The sequence below is a fragment of the Tachysurus fulvidraco genome, chromosome 13, assembly GCF_022655615.1.
Source record: "Tachysurus fulvidraco isolate hzauxx_2018 chromosome 13, HZAU_PFXX_2.0, whole genome shotgun sequence".
NCBI lineage: Eukaryota > Metazoa > Chordata > Actinopteri > Siluriformes > Bagridae > Tachysurus > Tachysurus fulvidraco.
The window spans coordinates 16,454,175-16,476,298 of record NC_062530.1 but is presented as its reverse complement, the minus strand read 5'-3'; the positions used below and the strand labels follow the sequence as shown (position 1 = coordinate 16,476,298).

The 22,124-nt window shown below is 37.0% G+C and overlaps 1 protein-coding gene across 4 annotated transcripts in view; it reads right to left on the bottom strand.

The window, feature by feature from the left end:
- Positions 1 to 22,124, bottom strand: part of megf11 (multiple EGF-like-domains 11) — a 98,911-nt gene that overhangs the window by 38,148 nt on the left and 38,639 nt on the right. For all 4 annotated transcript variants that reach the window (XM_027161552.2, XM_047822283.1, XM_027161553.2 and 1 more), the window contains exon 6: positions 17,317 to 17,409. In XM_027161552.2, coding sequence (XP_027017353.1) covers positions 17,317 to 17,409 — 93 coding nt within the window. The remainder of the gene's footprint in view (positions 1 to 17,316; positions 17,410 to 22,124) is intronic.

Below are 22,124 nucleotides of genomic sequence, written 5' to 3'. Positions count from 1 at the left end.
CACAATCTGTTTCATATCTGTATCTATATCGGGTCTATTCCTATCAAAAATACACTTTACCCATCAACGCAGCAAAAATTCTTTGATTCATAAAAACAATCATAACAGGCTCATGTTCAGTAATACATATTTATTTGTCACATACATAACACATGCTCCAAGTCTACCCTCATGTACCTACCCTTATACCATCCAATTTATGCATGTTTTGCTGAAGTTAGCCAATAAAATGACATCATACAGCAGACTGCAGTTCTCAAAGATCCTATGAACACTGAACTGAAAATAAATTACATTTTACTTAAGCTGAGTTAGAGGTGTTTGTGTCTAAGGCTGATCAAATAAACGTAATTTTTTTTGAGGCATCAAAAAAACTCTCAAAACTGTGTCAGTAAAGTTTTTTTATTCATACTGTTCATACTGAAATAAATGGCATTTTTCATGGTTATGCAGAAGGCCAAACCTAAGACGGAAGCCCCTGATTTCTTCACTGTAGAAAGAAGCCCTTCTGGAAGAAAAATCACCTGAAGTGGGTGCAACAGGGGCTGTGCTTTATAAGGCTGTTTAAAGTTAAAATCAAACCTTATATAAAACCTTAATTTCATGTTTTCAAATCTATATTTTACTAGATCAAAATAGGCTGAGCTCAAATGAATTAAAGCTTCATTTATAAGCAAAGATGATTGATGTGAAGTCTGTGTTGAATAAAACCAGTAGCTTTTCTGACTAATGTATTTCTTACTCGGTCACTGTCTTGCATCGACTCCTTGTAGTTATGCCATATTATTTCATACTATTTCTATAATGTACTGAACATCCTTTCTCTGTGGGATGTTCAATAAATTATGCAAGGCAATGTATGGTCATTTGTTTACTGGTTACATCTGATCGTAAACACTGGTAATGTCAAGAAAACTATAATACTTATAATCGTTATACTACTTAGAATATATATAATATGAAATGTAGATGGTGAAATATATATGACGGTTATATTTATTATAATCAATAAACGCCTAAAATATATAAATATATATTGACAATGTATTTGTATTCTTTGAATAAAATCCTTTTGACAAATCAGCCTAATACATATTCATATATAGGACATACTATATTCTGAATCACTCTGGTTATAGGTAGGAAAGTACTGCCCCAGCACTGCTACAGTGACAGTACAGATGAGAAAAAATGGCAAAGCACAGATTCATATCATGTGCTTTCTCCCATAAGTAACCTTCAAGACATTTATCTGAGTCCTGTGTCCGGTTGTCACAGTCTAATGGGCCTACAAGGACAGCTGTATTGCTCTGAGGGCTTGGTGTGAAAGCAATGTTTATTTGGTAAACTTGGTGATAAATGTCACTTGGCTGCTTTGCTAAGCATACTACCATAAAAACTGCCAATACTGTCTGCACGACGTGGCCCACCGTCCTTTCTAGGGCTCCTTTGACACTCATCACAACATTATTTATTAGCCTGTAGAGTGAGCCTGGCCACCGTAGAGGGAAAAAGCTTTTGGGATGCCTTACATGAAGCAGTGCTGATGGATGTTTTTCTAAATATACAGAAAGACCTGCCGATAGTTATGAGCGGTGAATAGTGCTGAGTAGGAATAACAGAGAGAAAGGTTTGTGAGTTGTAACTGCCACTATGCTGCTAGTCATCTCTACTGCCCTCATTCATCTCAGACAAGATCTTACTATGGGTTTCTTTCCTGCTGAGAAAGAGCTAGCTACTCACCCAGCACCAGGTTAGGCATCATTATTAAGCCTCCGTTCCTCCTTTCATAACATAGTGTTCAAGGAGGAATGTTTACTGACATTGCTACCAAATTAATTACTGACTAATGACTGAGCAGAATAGATGTTCTACCAAGGATACAACTGGGTCATTTCTTCAAGGTCTATTTAAATGTGAGCTTGGATCAATAGGAGCCTTAAGAAAACAAATCAGTATTAATTCAGTCTCTGATTCCAGCTTTTGTACTCTTTGTTACTCTTTGTTTCAAGTAGACAGTATCAATACTCTAAGTATACAGTATACTCTAAAGGTGGCCCTACACAATATAAAACAGAATACTGCATATATATATATATATATATATATATATATATATATATATATATATATATATATATATATATATATATATAAAACAGCTTTTTATTGTACTCGTGTCTACATACTGTTTACATATATTTAAACATTATAAAAGTTAAAAGTAAACTTAATTTACTGCAAATGACTTTTGTAACCAATGTATGTAAAAATGCAGCGCTAAGCTCTTAAAATAGATCTAATACAGTATACTCTCACCTCACTTGTATACATCACCTTTTTTGTGATGTGCTGTGTGCAAAAGACATGTAAATCAGTAACGAATGGGTAGAAGCATGTTTCACGTAGCTTGAGCTAATCCATCACTTGCATTAATTTTCATGTCACACAAAATCTTCATAAATCAGACACAGAGTCTTTCATGTGTCAATCCATGCACTCAAATCCTCACTCATTTCTATGCAACCTTGATGATTAAGGGTCAGTTTACTACGCCAAAGGCAGGAAAAAAATGTCAGTAGCAAACAAAATGAATTACTGCCACGACTAATGCTGTCTCGGTGCTATCATGGGTCCTAATAACCAGAATTGTGCATTATACAGATGTAATTTATTCCTCTGAAATTAACTGAATTGATTCACTGATTCAAAACTCTTATTGAATAAGAGGTTTAATCACTTCACCCTTGAAAAGTCAGGCACATACCCAAGACAAGGAAAGTTAAATGGGTTAAATAATTGTTGAATAATGATTAATTGCTCCTTTATTAGCATGGTAGAAATTGTATATATAATAAAAGTTAATGATTAAGATGATGCAGTTAAGGGGGTAACCAATTCCCGAGCCTATAGAGAGTGAAATGGGAATCTTGGAGAATGATGTAGGCAGAAGCAGGGTCATTATACAGTTGTTGAATAATGTGGGAAAAGCCTTGACCCAGTGCAGCAAAACCAGCAGCTTATTCAACAAAAAGTCAAAAGTGTCCTCATCAGCAGATTGTTACACCAGCGGCCACCACTACCAATTAATAATTCTTCCCCTCTTCACTTCACACAGATCTTCCCCCAAGGGGGTTACATGATCTCTCATCCGCATGTGCATGAGGAAAAAAGAAAAAAGAAAAGAGATTCTGGTTTATTTAGAAGCCTCCAATCAAATATGAAGGACATGAATAAAGAGGAAGGTGGGATTGAAGCGTGGATGCTGGACACGTACGAGGGCAGCAGTGACCAAAAGCATGCATTCCATAGACAATGTCAACCCAATAAAGCTTGCTCTGTGGCACTTAATTTGAACCCATTGATTTCCTATTTTTAATTATTAATTCCAATTAGGATGAACTGGATTGTGCCAGGGCTTGTGGCAGAGTGTCGATCATGGGCAGTTCAGGCTAGTGGAGGCAAGAGAGCCACATGTACAAGTGTTTGTTTGTTTCTGTCTTTAAGTAATTGATATTAGTGATTCTGCAAACCAGTCCTAAGGTCTGTAATTCTGCAAAAGTTAAGACCAGTACATTATTGCAATGTCTGTAATATCTAGACTTTTCACTTTACTGGGACAAATGAAGTCTGTTGAAATTCTAGAGTTGACAAGGATATACTACTCTCTGTGATCCTGATGAAGGTTTCCAGTAGAGGGCAATGCTGCATATTTATAACACCCCATATGTACTACACCCATGTGTTCCATACCTTCTCTTCTACTCTGGATCTAAAAAAATATGCTCATAATCACAAAAGACACAAAAAAAATCTATAACAACCATTCAAACTTTAAGTTAACAAAAAAGTTTGAATGGTTGTTATAGAAATAATTGTTTTGAGGTTTTTTCCCCCTCAATATCCATTTTGTACTCGTCTACCCTTTCAATGTAGATGTACAGAATGACCTAGACATAAGAAAGAGGTGAACATTTTAGTGCAACTGTTCTTAGACGGGTGAATATACCTATTAAACATAGCTACTTTTGCCACATGAACTGGTGCTAACATTCTAATGTCTAATGCACATCAAGGAAATTAGCAAAGAAGCAAAGAGGCATCAAAAGAAGGCAATATAGCCTAGATTACAGATAGAAAAAGCAGAGACAGTCCATTAGTCAAGGCACATGGGCTATGTGATTATACATGTTGCCCACTGACTCCCCTTGGTGAAATATCATGTACCTCCGTGGCTCTTGCACCTGCTGAAAACAGCCGGCATAACAGCCAGTGAAAAAGTGGGGTACGTCAGACACACTTTTTCTGGGTCAGCTTTGAGTCTACTGGGCATGAACACATCATGCAGGTGTTTGGACTTACATGTGAGGAATAAATATATTAAAATGGTGTACAACAATACTGCATGCATTTCTTTATGTCCATTCAGTGTTCATGGCAATCATAATATGGCCTAATTTTAATTTCTCCTAAGAAAGTATATTTAGTATGCTGCAGATTCCAGAGTGGAACTATTATATAGTTGGTCTCTTTATCTATAAATACTTTGCAAGGTACAGAGGAAACCAAGAGTAAAATGCAGGGCTACTTAAAGATGGAAGGTTGCAACTTATATAAAATGAAAACAACTTATTCAAACTGAATATGCAAACACCCTTTTGCAAACATTATTATGTAAAAAACAACATTTCCATTACAACTATTAAAACAACTGAGGAAACTTTGGATCCAAAATTTTGGAGAAAACTGTCACAATATAGTATATATTGTATATAGTGTATATATATATATATAATATATGTCACATTTATGAAAGGTATTGTATTCTTTTTTACAATCACACTATCCAGTATCAACCAGATGAGGATGGTTCCCTTTGGTTTTATGGTTCCTCACAAGGAGATTTTCCTTGCGTCTGTTGCCTCTGGCTTGTTGATTAGGGATAAATATTAATATATTAAATCAATATATAATAATTAATATAAATAAATATATTTGCAATATCCATGGTTAAAGTGTTATACGAATACAACTGAATTGAACTGAAACTATTTAGCTTTCCTTTAACAAAAACATATAATAAATAAAATAATAAAATAATAATTATAACAATAATAATAATTATTGTTGTTGTTATTATTATTATTATTATTATTATTATCATCATGATTATTATTATTATTATTATTATTATTATTATTATTATTATTATTATTATTATTATTAATAGTAGTAGTAGTAGTAGTAGTAGTAGTACTGTGGTAGTAGTAGTAGTAGTAGTCATTTATTAAAATCATATTCTTGCCACCCTTGAATGTTTTGGAAAATTGTTCTGTTTCCGGAATTTGATCCCTCCGCACACACATTTAGAAAGCTGGCACCATGATGCATCATTAGAACGGCAATTAAAATCATATATTATGATCAGATGAGGCCTAATCTTTCTGGCCATGGGCACAGTTGGCATGTTTGGTGCAACAAATGAGAATAAAAACTGATGTGGTAGAAAACACATCAGTGTTTTGCGACATGCATCTCGGTCTATCTCGGAATATTTACTTCTGCACCAATCATTCTTTAAAGGATTGTAAATGATTCTTGGTTGCTAAAACATTGGTAAATCCTTTTTACAAGCAACTTTTTAGACAACACTCAAATACCCCATGTACCCACACAGGGTAGGATAATTGACTTTTAATGAACTGACATTATGCTAATGCTCTTCATAAAGAGATAAATCTTGGTGCGGGGTTTTCAGCTCTCCGCAGGTGGCAGTTTGCCCACCGCAGATGAGGAGATCAGATGTGAAAGACAAACTCAAGAGAGCAGAACTGCAATGCTCAACTAGCCAGGGTCAGAAAGGCAGTGTAATCAGTGACTGAGCTCTGACTATGTGGGTGGATTAGTTATGACCTTACACTTATGATGAATTAGATTATTCAATTAAAATGTCAAGTGTTTGACTACTATCTATCTATCTATCTATCTATCTATCTATCTATCTATCTATCTATCTATCTATCTATCTATCTATCTATCTATCTATCTATCTATCTAATATAGTATACTAATATAATTACATACTATAAAACTATGCAGGACTAACAATGTTAAAACATGGAAACTTTAACTTCGCTATATCCCTCAAAACAGTAACTGCAAAATTTTGCAAAGAATTGTGTAAAAATCTGATGTACACTGCTCTCCTGCTATACTCGCCTACTTTGGAATACTACTGGACCACTTAAACATGATCCCCCACTGAAGCTTCATTCTCTGAGTGACTGCAATTTGACAAGAAAGGGCTGGACTGCAGCTGGAAAGTAGCTTTGAAACAAAGCTTCAGACTCACTGACCTCCATTTCAAGGCCTAAAGCCTTCATAAAGTGTCAATCATTGCTGTCCCTCTGCCCCTTCAAGTAATCAACAGTCACACCTGGCATCTCATGAGACCATACAAAGACGGTTGCCAAGATCAGTGTGCAAAAATTATCCAGAGTGAACCTCTGGAGCTCTGAATGCAGTTTTGTTCCCTACGCATCTATAGAATCTTGCCAGAGCACATGAATTATTCTTGTGTATTCTCAAAGTCATAGTGAAGTCAAAGGTTCACAAGAGTGACTTGCAGAAAAAATTCATTGGGTTTGTGTGACCGGCAGGCAAATAGAGACTTGAAAACAGAGGAACAAATATACCCAGTGGTGGGCAAATTCCAGTGCTGGGGTTATATGCATTATATGAGAACAGCTGGCAATCATGAAGCCTTCAAAAGCAAAGCAAATGATTTGTCATGTCAGTTAACCAATAAAGCTGCATATGTCTGATGAGAAGAAAAATAAAATGTAAGAGAAGAAGTAAGAGAAAATCTAATTCTCCTGTTTTCGGGTCTGTGGTGTAATCTGCGAAAGAGGTGTCCATATTGATCCAATGAGGGAAGATGCATTTAAAGGAAGAAAAAAATCTCTTGATGTATATAAGTGGTTTATCATATCTACATTAGTCCAAATTTTAGTCTGAATCTCAAATGTAATTTCTCAAAGTATATAGTATGAAATAGTCATCAATAGTAGAAAAACAGATGTGTGTAAATTCTTCTCATATTCCTAAGGATTGTTTGATAGATCAAAATGTGTTTAGAAACATTACAAAGCACAGATATTTATATTAAAGCTACATTTACCTGTTTTATCGTTTCATTGGGCTACTGTCAATTTACAGAGCAAACAGCAAATGTTGCGAGCTTTTCTGTTACAGTCTTCTCAAACTGACCTTGGTTTCTTACAGAATTTCTTTAAATGCAGAGGACATTAGTGTGCAGTTTTGCATCTACTCCCATGAATGCATCCAATCATTTGGAAGGCACTACATTTGCTGTAAAATTCTCCTTTGATCCTTATCATCTAGATGCCCTTTCTCAGAGGCACAGATCACAGACTTTGTCCTTTTTTTCTTCTTATTAATCCATTGAGATGTGATAGTGCCTTGTGTGTCACTTTGGCTTCTGCTTTTACCTCACTGGCAAAAGGCAGGGTTTTAATTGAATTTCTGGACTTTTAATGTCTGCATTAAGATAAACAAAGCAGGAGAAGCTTGAGTTGTTTATCTTGACCTTGAAGAATTTATCATGCCTTCATTCTATGAGATGGCCAGTCCTGAGAAAAACAGAAACCATATTTTACATGTACCTAAGCATTACTTGATAAGCAAAACAGTCTTTGAGCCAGGACAGAGCTCTGCATGCATCTACTTGCATGGGAGGTCATTTTGAGCTATCATGAGCTATCAATTTACAGATCCTATTAAAAGATATTTAGGGGTTCAGCTAAAAAGCAGAAGGTACTTAATTATTTTATCACTCACAGCACTTATATCAGTGAGAAGTATTTTGGCTCTCAAAAAAAAGTGGTATCAGATTTGTCAACAGGAGCTTGAACCAAACATCACTGAAACCTACTACCTAATAGACTGTAACTAATATGTATTCAGCTGGCCCCCAGCTACGTAGGAAAGCCTGGTCCCATAAGAGTCCCACAGTACCATTACTATAAACAGATTGGTAGAGAGAATTCCACTGACCCACATATTTACTTATCTCTATTACACACATTTCACTGTCCACTTTGTTACACCTTCATACCTGCTTATTTATGCTTATAAAAACCTATGCACCCACAACGTATGTAAATGCCTTGTTGATATGAAAAGTCTGAGGAAAATTTCCAAAATTTGTTTGATCTACTAGGAAGGATAAATAATAGTATATATAAATAATATAATAAAATCATGTAATCACTCTTTACAACCCCTGGTGAGTGGAAAGGCATCTCAGCATGGACAACACATTGAACCTTAAAGAGGATGTGCAACAACAGCAGAAAATCACACTGGGTTCCACTCTTGTCAGCCAAGAACAGGAATCTGAGGCTATCATGAGCACAGACTCACTTTGTATTGATTTGCAGTGACTTCTCCCTCTGCGGCAGGATAAGTGGACCAAAACCTTTCCAGTAAAATGCCCCATAAAATAACAGAATCACATTTTTCCCTAATTCTTTTTTCACCTGTCTGTATATGCAAGATAAATGACTTAATAAAGTCCACCAAAATAAAAATATGCAATTTGTCACCCCTTGTATTTACTAATAAAAAAACAATGTTCTTGCAAAAGTCTTCTTAGGAAACTTTGTAACAACAGATAGAGGACAATTTTGAATAAAAACTCCAGTTACCCTGGGGACTGAAACACAATTTGATTAAAAGTTTGTTTTTCTTTGCTCTCCTCACAAACCGATGGGGCATGTCAATGCATTACTGACAGTTAATTGGACTTGGCAGGGGCGAGAGTTCATTCGTCAGCATTGTGTTCAGCTCACCTGTGAGGAGCAGGACAATCAATGTCTCCTAGGACGGACCCTAATCACTGCAACATTGCTGTTGACTGCAGGGTTAAACATCAGGAGCAAGACTGCAAATAATGCCACCCACACAAAAATGCACATACACGTTAAAACACACAGCATATCCGAAGACACCATGGTAAAACATGTACCGTATTTTCCGCACTATAAGGCGCACCTAAGAGCCTTAAATTTTCTCACAAATCGGCCATGCGCCTAATAATCCGGTGCGCCTTATGTGTGCACTGAGTTCCAAAAATCTGTAAAAATGTTGTGCGACTTTGGTAAGCGCTCTGCTTGATTGACTATCGGACCATTTCCCGCTGACACAGGGACGTAATACGTACACTACGTACGCTGGCAGCGATAAACCAATCAGAGAACATTACGTAATATGTACAGCACGTACGCTTACCTCGGCCACGCCTCTGGTAGGTATCCCCCAAAAATTTCACCAGTGAAGAGACATGCTTACGAGGCACAATTCAAACTACAGGCTATCAGTTATGCGGTTATAAATGGGAATAGAACAGCTGAGAAAGAATTCACCATCAATAGTAGAATAAAGTTCAACTAAACTCACTGTTTTGCTTCTGTTACCTTTTTTGTAGACCGTATGTTTTAGCATGCGCCTTATAATAAATACGGTGCGCCTTATGTATGGGGTAAGTACAGAAATAGACCCCGTAATTGAGACTGCGCCTTATAATTCGGTGCGCTTTATAGTGCGGAAAATACGGTACTCTAGCACTTACAGTCCCATGCACAAGTGAAATTTGAAGGTTGTCATCCCTACAGAGATACTAGAAATCCTACGATCTGGAGGTCTACAAAATAGCTGGATCTTTTCCATCTCACCTAGTTTAGTCTTATCAGCATGCTCATCAAATAGTTTCCAAATCTACTTGACAGGCAGCACAAATGTCTGTCCTTTTGTTTGTCACTGCAGCTTCTTCAACTCTTTAAAGATTCTCCCTTATACCACAGCATTGCTGGATTCTCAAATCTGCTTGATAACAAGGTGTTGATTAATTTTGTCATAAAATAGCTATTAAAATAGTTCTGGCTGAAAATTGATTTAGAAATTTTAATTTAAATGTTTTCTCATACTTTATTGTTTCTGTAGTAGCTCATTACCAGAGACCTGAGGGGTGGATGTTTATCTGATCTGGTAGAAAATGTTTATTTAAAATTTATGAAAGGAGCCTTGTCTGTCAGAGCTTTGTAATGGTTGGTAAATTTTCTGCCACCAGAGTGTGTTCAGGACAGAGGGTTTTGTGCTTTCTCAGACAAGCAGTGTTTTTCTTGTCTTATTAATTTCAAGAATGAGAAAAAAGAAAGCCTGGTGAGGCTATTTATACATGTTACAGCATAAGTGATGACAAGAACTAAGTTGTCTTAAAAAACAAGAAATAAACAAATAAATAAATACCTTATCTTTATTTGCAGACATTCAAATGTAACATAAATGTAAAAGTTAAAAAATTATGTGTCTTTATAATTATTGGCAAAATACTGTGGTAAAACTCTATAAACCATGCTGTTGCAAGAAGTCAAGATCAGGGTTTATGACTACTACATATTTAACATTAGTCTTATCAGAGGTAAGACTTTTACATAGTATTCTCACTCCACAAAAGGACTATAGGTATGATCTAATTATGTTTAATGTGTAGAGCTGTGGTTAATGGAACAATATTCAGCAGTAAATAAAGAGTTCCAACAGTGATGAGATAGATGAGAGAATTATTATACCTCAAGAATCACTGACCTGTGAGCTGTAATAAGTGAATCCATGCACTAACTCATAAAACCTGAAGTCGATTTACACTACTCTTCAGTAGTCTCATCTCATTGTAACGGGACCTCATGTACCACCAGAGATTGCAGCTCCAGACCTACAGAATTAACATCTTGGCCCTCGCAATGACGAGCAAATGCTTCATCAAATGTAATGATCAATGAAATAAATTGAATCCTGTACTGCTCCTTCATAAACATGGAAATGAACCACAAAATCAAGGGTGTCTCATAGACTGTGAAATGACCACAACAGAGGTTTTGTTTTACATTAGTATGCTGGCAGAAGCTGGCAACAGAATAGTCATTTTAGACCTACTAACCTTCTCCTGAGGACAAGTAATAAGCCTTTTTAATGTACCCAATAATCATGATTATCTAAAGGTACTCCTGGTACTCAAGACAATGTCAAGTATATCTCTTTAAGTCCAATGGCACTGCGTCAATGTGGTAATGATAACATTGTAAGAAAGTTGATAACCGTATATAATTACAAATGCGGCATTCATTAGCATAATCATTATTGTCACCTGTCGATTACATTGTAGGAGCCTTTGGAATTCCAAAAGTCATAAGACTTGATGGAACAAAACAGTACAAAAACAAAGGTGCAATGAACAATATGTCCTTCATGACTCGGATGCCAATTTAAAGAGAGGAAAATCAAGTACCCTTAAAACAACTCTATTTGCAAGCATACATATTTGCATCAGTAGCTATCATAAATTAAAGCAATTGGGCTAACACTGCAATATTGCATCATTTGATTTATTCTCTACTGAAGTAAACAATTACTGTTCTGTATGCAGTGGAGGAAACCCAGACAGCATTTATTTTTTTATCTAAACTGCATGGATTTATTACAGCTATTGCACCCTTTCCCAAGTGTGTACAGCTCCATCATTATGAATACCATGTTGGAAAACAATTAGTACAGTGGTGTAATCTGAAAGGTGAAAAGGTCCTAGAATGACATTTTTGTAGTTTTTTGAATAAAGTAATGGATTACGCAAAAATAGTAGTTCATATAGCAGAACATGGTTCTGCTTCACAGCTCCTCTCAAAAGTGATTCAAAATGGTATAATGATCTCAACATGGATAGTAAAATGTTTTAAATATGATGTCTTTTGAGACACCAAAAATCCACCCTCAGTAAACAATGGTCAAATAGGTATGTTTTCAAAGCTTCAGTTTTTATGCTAACTCCACCATCAACACCAACAACCTTCTAGATTGCTAACTCGCTGAACCAAGTCTCTTCCATAATTCAGTGCAACATATAGCTGCATTTCAACATGTGCTGTCTCCACTTCTTCTATGTTGGATTTCTCATTATATAACATTTCAACATTGCTGGAAAAAATAAAAAAGAAGCTCTTTCTCTTTTGTTTTTAGGAGCTAATAGACTGATAAAGTCTTACTGGAACATTTCACTGGAATACCAAAATGTAGCACCAACCAAAAATTATCACCAAAAATAATAAACACAGCAAATATTTCAGTATAAACATACACTATATGGCCAAAAGCATTACAATCGAATGATGGTATTTCCTTTTCAAAGCCATGGGCATTATATAGAGATGGTTCCCATTTTGCTGTCATAATAACCTCCATTCTTCTGGGAAAGCTTTTCACTAGTTTTTGGAACATGGCTATGGGGATTTGACCATTCAGCCATGAAAGCATTAGTGAGGCTGGGCACTGATGTTGGACAAGAAGGACTGTTATTCAGTCAATGTTTCAATTTATCCCAGAGGTGATAAAAGTGAGGGTCCTGTGCGGGCACTTATGTTTTTGTACACCAACATTAGAAAAAAAGGTATTTATTATCCTTGCTATTTGCAAACTGGCACTGTCATGCAAACACAGGCAAGAAGACTCAGAGGTTAGAATGAATGCATCATTCTCAACAATTGTGGACTTCCAGCATTGTGGCCACAGTTGGGGATGCTCCACATGGTGTGAAGGTCAGGTGTCCGCATACTTTATGGCCATATGTGTATTTAATGTGTTTTAGGTTTCAGTTTGAGGTTTCTTTTGAGGACCATAGAGAATAGTCCCAAGTCTCTTTTTTTATCAACTAAGGCAGAACACCACTACAGTAATTTACTCAACCAATAAATGTTGGTTCCATGCATGTCTCTGTCCACAGATGTTTATGCACATCTGTCAACTGCCTATATCTGACTAATCGAAGATGGACACAAACAAACTTGGTCCATGGAACCTAGACAGTTCCAGCAAATTCTCAGCTGACTTTCTATGCCCTGATACATTTATCATTCCTTCCTCACCCTCCTGTATAGAGAGTTTAGCTGTGGATGCCAACAAACAACAGCCCTCAAGAGCTATACACTTTTAACAGTGGAGATATGGTCCAAGTAGTAAATGCAGAATGCTGCCGGGACTAAGGGGCTCAGCTTAGTGCATATGAATGTTTTGGGACTGCTAAATCATTGGGTCAGTGACACCGTATCTGACTCAAGTCCTCTCATGGGAACGGAATATAAGATTCCACTGGAGGGCTTGAGTCAATTAAATTTGAGTAAAGAAAAAAAATTGTATATTCCATAAGAGCATTATTCATAAACTGGAACCTGTTACTGTTGGGCATTAAAGTAAAATCTCTGCATGTACAAAACTATCAAGTTCACATTATGCTATAATGAGGCATCCCATTGATTAAGGTATGTTTTTTCATGTACACATGCAGGTTTAATGAATGCTACTAGTTGTGGAGTTACTGTGTATTGAAATGCACATTTACAATAAGCAATCAGGTGCTGGCCCTTCTTCTTCTTTTGTCTGCATGAGAGTAGCTAAGTGATGAAAGAGAAGGACTCACAGCGATAAACTCACACAAGCATGCATGCACATGAAAGGAAGTTGGGGGTGAAGCCTGCTGTGTATTGCTTGTGCTATGCATGTGAGAGAGAGCAGTAGTGATGGTGCTACCTAACTGGTAAGGACCAGAGAGTGGGGGTAGGGAGGAGAAAAAGAGGAAAGATTAAGGAGAGAATGATTTATTTAACGGTTTTATTGATGGCTGCAGAGATAAGAAAAAAGGGAGTCATTTTTATGTCTTATGTCTTCGAGTCGTATCCTCAATATCTGTCCTCTATCTCTATTGAGGGTTTCTTCCTACACTTTTTCCTCTTTTAATGCATTTAATTCAAAATTAATTTAGTTTTCATTTTGAGCCTTTTTAACTAAAGGTTAAAAAGTCATATCTATTTACAAGTATTTTTGAATGTCCTTTCAGAAATAGCCTTTTCATGGCTCTCAAATTATTTTACACCACACCAAATATCTGTCTCTTTCTTTATTCCCCTCACTCTAACAAACTAGCATGTGAGTGTACTGCTGAGTATCTGGATTGACAGCATCTGTGTGAGAGTCTTTCCTGATGAATGAGTCGTCTAAGAGCAAGTCAAATTCCCCCTACTCATTCCCCATTCTCCCCTCCATCTAAACCCCTGCTTCAGCACTACTTGCTCTCGTCCACTCTCATAGAGGGTATGATCATTGAAACCGTCCCCTTGGACCTCTTCTATTAGCGCTTATCAGTGCAGTGTACATGTGTGCTTAGTGGCTTTACAAGAAGATCCACACGATCACTTCAAAAGCACATCTTGCTGGTTCTAGCACATGTTTAATAGTCCAATGCACCTTTGCTGGCCATTTAGTAAACAGGAAACCTGTTAACAGGAAATCAGACCTAATACAGAGGTGAGAAAATGTAATGGTACTAATGGTGCAAGAGTGGTAAAACCTAGCAAAATTAATGATTTAAAAAACATACTATGTTGTGTAATTACATATTCAATTGAAATATTTTCACCAGACAAACTTTCTTTTAAGAAGTCCCAGAACTCAGAATTCCCTTTACACATCCAGTCAACTATTAATTCTCAAGGCTTTGAACAAATTTTCAAATGGAATCTAATTCTGTTGGCAAAAGAGAGGAAAAACTCTGAGGCAAATGTGAAAGTAGAGCACGTGAGTGAGAGGGAGTCAATTAACTTCAGCTTCAAATAAGTCTTCTAGTTACATTGACAATTATATTTTTGCACATTTTAGCACTTGTGGCATTCCTGATGTCCATCTGCATTCTCAGTAGTTTGATATTGGGCAGAAGTGACATGCACCAGTGAACACTATCTCCCGTCACTGTCTCTCTTTCCTTGGTTTCTTCCATGTCTTTCCTCTCGTCTTGGTGCTGACCTATATTGCAAGCTCCTGGTGAGTGTTGCTCTATTAACAAATGTTGGTTGGCCCATTTGATGCAAATCCAAATAACCAAAACACAGTGGTCACACTTCAACCCTGCGGCGTAGAGCTACATGTAATAGCACATTTTACCCAAAACACACATCATCATCAGACTTGCCAACACACCCTCCCTCCATCCAACACTGCACATAATACACTTAAGTAGCACCAAGGACACACAGGCTCATTTCAACAACACCTCACATCCACAATGGTTATGAAGCTTTATGCTGGCGCTGCTATTAGTCTCTGTTAGGCTGTTTCTAAAGTGATGACAGAACCTGCATAACCTCTTATCAAGAAAGCTCACCAACACTCCAACATGAATGAGCAAAAGTGAGAAAGAAGGAGAAAAATAAGGTTGAATAAAATTTATACGGAATGGCAAAAAAACATGATGTACCATTTATGTGCAAGGAAAAAGGGCAGATTTAATTTAAAAATTGGCACTCATTCCTGATTTCTGCAGATGAAAGCTCATAAATGAAAAGGACTGGCCCCATGCCTGGCATGGAAATAGGAAAGTTATGAATAATGCTTAGGTTTCAATCACCAGGTCTGTTTATATTAAGGTGGATAAATATAGCACCTTCATGGAGAATAACATGGCCACACACCAAGACAGACACACCCTGAGAGAGCTGGTGTTATTCTTCTGTTCCCTTTCAGCATGTATCTTCTCAAAACGCTGCATGGCAAGTCTCCACAGGAAGTCAGTATAGGTCATTAGTAGCATCCATGTTTCCATTTGAGTACTGTGGCTATTGCTACTGGGATGGCTTCTGATTTACAGGCTGCTGGTAATCATGAAATGGCTCTTTTGTTAATGAAAATGGCCAATAGATCCTTCCACCACTTAGGAACCAGTGCTTCCAGCACCCATCATTCACTGGTAAATATGTGCACTGAATGATGCAAGTGAACCACAACAATACCAAACAGGTCAGCAATAAGAATGAAGGAACTGGGTCAAAACAAAGGGCAGGAAATGAATATCACTGATGTCATGCGCAGTAAGTAGCCCTGCATCAAAAGGGATTTACAGTTTATTGAAAGGGATACCCTTGGTAGACATGTTGGCTAAATAAATGTTACATTTATTCTACCTTCACACACTACTGTAGATAGGCCAGCTGAGTTCAGCAAGTTTGGCAATTCTGTCCTGGCCCTTGGGAGGTATTGTTTGTTTCCCCTTCCCACCCATGTTTCTCTCTAGACATAAATATTGAAACACTCAATACTCTCAACTATCTTCTACTTTCTCTAGACTTCTTTTTATCTCTCTTTCTTTCCTGAAATGTCTTCAGGCTTCAGCATGTAGTTGATCGAGTACAGAATAATCTGGTTCTCTCCAAGAATCCCCTAATTTACAGTAATGGAGGTAAATGCTGGTTACAGTAAAAAGTTTTTATTTGATGTTGGATCCATTATAAAGGACTAAAAATGAAAATTTCCAAATGTTGTTGAATTTGCAACAAACTTCATTTTAACACAATATGGTTTATAACTGTTTAAAACGGATTCAGTATATAAAATATGTTTGGCAGACCTCTTGGTTAGGTTTTATTTCTTATTACAGGTGTCATCTTCATCTCTATCCCAAGCTCTCTGAGGAGTTTTACATGTTCTCCGTTTGGCTTTCCTTCATGTCCCACCTCCCAAAACATGCACTTCCCATAACAATTAGCAATGCAAAATTGCCTCTAGGGGTGAATAATTGTCTGTGCTTGGAACCCTGAGAAGGACTGTTAGCCCATGGAGTATTTCTTCCCTGTGCCCAGCATTTCTGAGATACACACCTGAAGGTCTGTAAAAGATAAAGCAGGATAAAACAGGATAAAGAGATAAACGAATCTTCATTCTCAGGGAGATTAAGACTCAAAAGCTGCAACATGCTTTAACACATGTCATGCTACTGTATATGCTCTGATACCCAAAATAAACATTAAATAAAATGCAACCTGGTCACTGTTGGGTCTGTGTGAAATATGTATGCTGCCTTCCCAGAGCTTTATAATAATCACTTGTTGACCTTTAAGTGTTCAACCCAAAGATCATTCTTCATTTCTTGGTTTTTAAGCACTGCTCTCATTTCAGAGAGATCCCTGCTGTTTTGGTCTCTAGGCTTTTGAGACTTGAGATTACAGCGTGAGAGTTGAATACCATTGTAGCGTAAATGTGATTGTGGAGAGCTTTCCTTCTGTGCTGTTTTCTCTGTAATAGATTGAGAGCTCCAGCAGGCAGACTGTGGTCTCTGGAGAAGGGAACAGACATTACACTGCGAGCCAGAGGGCCTTAATGAAGTGAACTGTGCTCTCAGAGTTAATGAGAGAGTGAACTCACCACTGGAGCAGTCTAGTCCTCCCCAGCCTGGCTCACACTGACACGTATCAGGGGAAACACAGCGGCCATGAGCGCACTCTTCAGTACACAGAGCTATCAGAGAGAGAGAAAAAAAGAAGTGCTTAATGGTCAGACATACAATATTCACAAGTAGTGTGCCAGAGACACTGGAATCTGCCCAAACAGTTTGCTTAGAGATACCCAGATGCAAGAGATATGGTGATACTGCATTAATGAGCTAAGTTGTACTGAAGAATGTACTGACTATGTCTTAAGACTCTCAACAGTATCAATTTTAAAACTTAAATGTCTTTGAACCCATGTGGTGGATAAATGTCCAAGCTGGCAATTGGCCAAAGTTGACAGTTATCTTGTTGTGACCCTTGTGAACATGGCCACTCTCATTGGCACTTTCATTCAAAACCATATTAAATCCTGAACGACTCTCTAAGAGCTTATGTCCTTGGTCAGGTTAATACAATGTGTCTCTCTATCTCCATCTGAAAAGAGCTAAAGTAAGCTACAGCAGGCACGGATAAACGAGCTGTAAATCTCTTCAAATTTGATCAGGCTGCATTCTGTCCAATCTCTAATGCGTCTCCTGCCTAGGCTCCAGCACCATTTACCTAGCATGGAGCTTTCTTGATCACTCCAATTGAGAAACATGGCTGCCAATTGATTGGCCAAACGCATTAGAATTCTTGGCCCCCGCTTTTAGTCATAGGTTCAGATTCAAGCTGGTAATAAAATGACCTACATGCAGGCTTTGCCATGGTGACAGCATTTCCGCTGTATTGTTATTTTTTTCTGAGGCTCATAGGACTTGCCTTTTTTTAAAATATGGGAGCATGGGGATGTGCATTTAGCATGTATAATGTTAAGATTATGAAGGTCACCTGGCCAGCAGGACTCAAACAGACATGCTCTTATTTAAGGTAGGCAACACTCAAGCCCTAATGCTTACAGAACAATCCACTTTGATTGAAATCAGCATTGAGTCTCTCTCAAATTAAGGAGGGAGTGAGACTCTACAGAAAAAACTAACATGTGCTGTTTAACTTTAACTTTTGACTTTGCAATGTTCTATCAACTGTAAGGGTTGGAGACAGAAGCAATAAATATATACACTTTCCAACATAAAATTAAACTCTGTGTCTTCCTGAAACTAAACAGTTTAAGAATAATTTATTTTAAAACTTCTAACTGTCCTGTTATTTAGTGAGTCTTTGCCCATGATTGTCTCAGATAACTGTTCTTGGCTGACTGAAGTGAAAACCCTTGTGGTCTTCTACTCCTGTAGCCCATCCATCTTAAAGTTTGGTGTTTTCTGCAAGTTGAGATTCTTTTCTGCTCACCACTCTTATAAAGAGTAGTAATTTGAGTGACTATCTTTCCTGACAGCTCAAAAATCCATTTTCCTCTGACCTATTATCTCAACAAGGTGTTTCCATCTACAGGCTCAGTCAGTATATGGCAACAACCATATCAAGTTCAAGAGATCATACTGTTTCTTCAGTCCGGTGTTCGGTGTGAATGTTAACGGAAACTCTAGAACTGTATCTGCACGATTTTTTGCATTATTGTGCCACATGATTGCCTGAATAGAAGGTACGATGCTCAGCAAGGGCAAGGGTTCTTTTTTTTTTGCTTTCATATGTCAAACAAAAGAACCTCAATTCGGTATACCGCTTAATCTGCCCCTTTTTGTAGTGACCCTTGGGGAAGGAAGCATTGTTCGCTCTTAACTTTAATATTACAAATGTGTTCACGTGTGTTTGCATACGTATGGTAGTACTTTGTGTAAAAGTGTACGGTAGTGACGGTGATCTACAACAATATTTGTAACAATGGCCCTATAAAGAAGAAGACTGAAAATGAAGGTGCAAAGAAGAAGGAGTAATAGGAACAAATCACATGAAGAACAGACTCTTGGAACAAATGAAATTTATAAACCAGGTTCAACAGGTTCAGGTTCTACTGTGTGTGTGTGTGTATATATATATATATATATATATATATATATATATATATATATATATATATATATATATATATATATATATATATATGTGTGTGTGTGTGTGTGTGTGTGTGTGTGTGTGTGTGTGTGTGTGTGTGTGTGTATGTGTGTGCACATATATAACAGCTTTTCTTTTACATGCCTGCATACTGCATACTAGCTTTAGAGACCACAATTAAAAAGTCTCTCTGTAAATCTCTATATTTCAAGTTCCGTCACATACACAAGAGCCTGAAGTATGGCACAAATCTTAAATGTCAACGCCTCAGGAACAGGAGCAAACACTGCCAAATGGAGCACACATGCTATGTGCAATGCATATTTATGAAAAACTTTACATCAATTTTTTTGTATATTTTTGCAGGCATGTAGAGTTCTAAGATTATAGCACATCAAGAAATCAACATACCTCAGACTGAAAATATCATGTAGGAGGTTGATGACAGAATTGCTAAAGTTATTTGTAAAATAATTTATTGTAAATTGTGCATTTTTTTTTAAAGAGCACTAAAATATAAGCATAGAATTAAATAGGCTTAATAAATCAAAAGGCTTAAATAAATGTTTTTTCCATAAAAATACACATCTCTATGTTTACGTGTATGTGTATAAGAGTCTAAATGGAAATATGAGTGTGTTTTATGCAGCTGGCACTCCCTTCGGCTGGCTGCAGTAGACAGAGCAGGCAGCGGAGCTTGGACTTGGACAGCATGACTATGGATTATCACTCAATCAGGCTCAACTGGGCCTTCAGCACTGAACACAGACAGGGGATAGGAGAGAGAGAGAGAGAGAGAGAGAGAGAGAGAGAGAGAGAGAGAGAGAGAGAGAGAGAGAGAGAGAGAGAGAGAGACAGACAGACAGACAGACAGACAGACAGACAGACAGACAGACAGACAGACAGACAGACAGAACAGAACAGAACACCCAGAAGACTGATGCACAAATTGCAGAAATGCTCAACAGGCAGAAATGCTAAAACATGACACTGCCAAATAATGCAGCATGGATTTATCCTAGTGTATACCAAGCATGCATAAAAGACATCCCTTGACATTTTGTGCTGACAGAAATGACAAATATTGTTTTAATGGAATCACTAAGACAGGCATAAGAAATGACTACATGGCCACACCTAATCCAACAATGATGATGTATTATTGCTAGTCATCATTTTCTGATTAGCTAGAAAGTGGGACATATACTTAAGTCTTTTCAGTGGTTGGAAGCTGATATGTGGGTCTAACATATCTTTCTCCATGAGATCCAAATGGAAGTACATTTCTATAATCTTACATTTTAATTAAAATTCAATGCATCATACTTGCTTATGAGAGAGATTCTATGGACGCTGGGAGAAAATTGAGTCTTTCATTTAGATAAAAAGCTAATCACACTCATTACACTGAAGTGTTATCAGACTATGTAATAATAGGGCTAATTGGTGATTGCCATGTAGCATTAATAGACTGGATATTCATCATTGAATTCAGCCAAAAAAAAATATAGGAAAAAACATTGGGCTTGTAACTGTTTAACTCTAATCAGCTTCTTACTGGCACTCTCAAAGTAAATAAGGACAACTCAAGAGAGGAAATGATTGAGGTCCCTTACTTCACATAAGCACACTGTAGATGATATGGAAAAAGAAATAAAAACACGAAAGAATATTATTTCTGATGTCTTTGTCCACAGAGCACCCTAAAGACAATCTCACTTAATTCATAATTCAACCAATCTGATAATAAACATCTTATTTAAAATCAAAGGATTTAAATCAACAAATAGATGTGAAAACAAAAAAAAAAGCAGAAAAACAAAGGCAGCCAAATCCTTATAATATGGTGTTCTTCTAATCTCAGCCATCATTAAGATGTGAAATCTACTTCAGTCTGGTGCATGAGGCTTTATTAAACCTTCTTAGTCTAATTCCCCTGCAAATAGCAGCAGAATGTCCATCATTTCATTAATGCTATATTGCTAAGCAGTCAACACTCTCCCACTCTCCCATCCAGATGGTAGAAGGTAAAACTGGAGGGGCTTCATGTAAAATCTCCAACAGAGCATGAAAATCTCAATCTGGATTAATTTCCCACATTTTTATCGTTTAAACACATGGTCTAAAGACAAAAGCTATTGTACTCTACTTTAAATAAATTAATAGAAAAAACATAAATACATAGAATATTCATTTTATGGTGTCAAATGAAAAAAAAATTCATACATGCGACCTAAAAAAAGATTTGTGACTAATGTGAAAATGCACATTTAGAGATAAATATGTTGGTAATGAAGACTCTCGTGTCAGAACAGGTAAACAGTGTGACAGATATTAACACAGCTGCTAAAGGATTGTGAAGATGTATGATGGCCCTTGTAAAAGATTGTCAAGAATGTAACCAAGAATGCAAAGTGATAATGATGTCAAAGGTTTTGTTTTAAAAACACAAACTAGTTGGCATCCTACACTTTAGATACAAAAACAGTTATTTAAGATATAGCAGGTACATTTACCACAATCACTCTCTGTAACCCCGACATTAGTTCAGGGCAAAGCATGACAGTGTTTCAGTAGTTCCTGATTAAGGCTATAAAGCAGTCTGAAAAAAAGTGCATTGGTCTTGACCATCTCATGAGTTATAGCACAACCTTACAATTTAGTCGCCCCACATGGGACAGATTCTCTGCTACTAGAGGAAAAAAAACTGCTCAACAATGGCACTTATGAGAAGATAAAACCTAACTTTTAATTTGCGCAGAAAAGCAAAGATCAACACCTACGTAATGA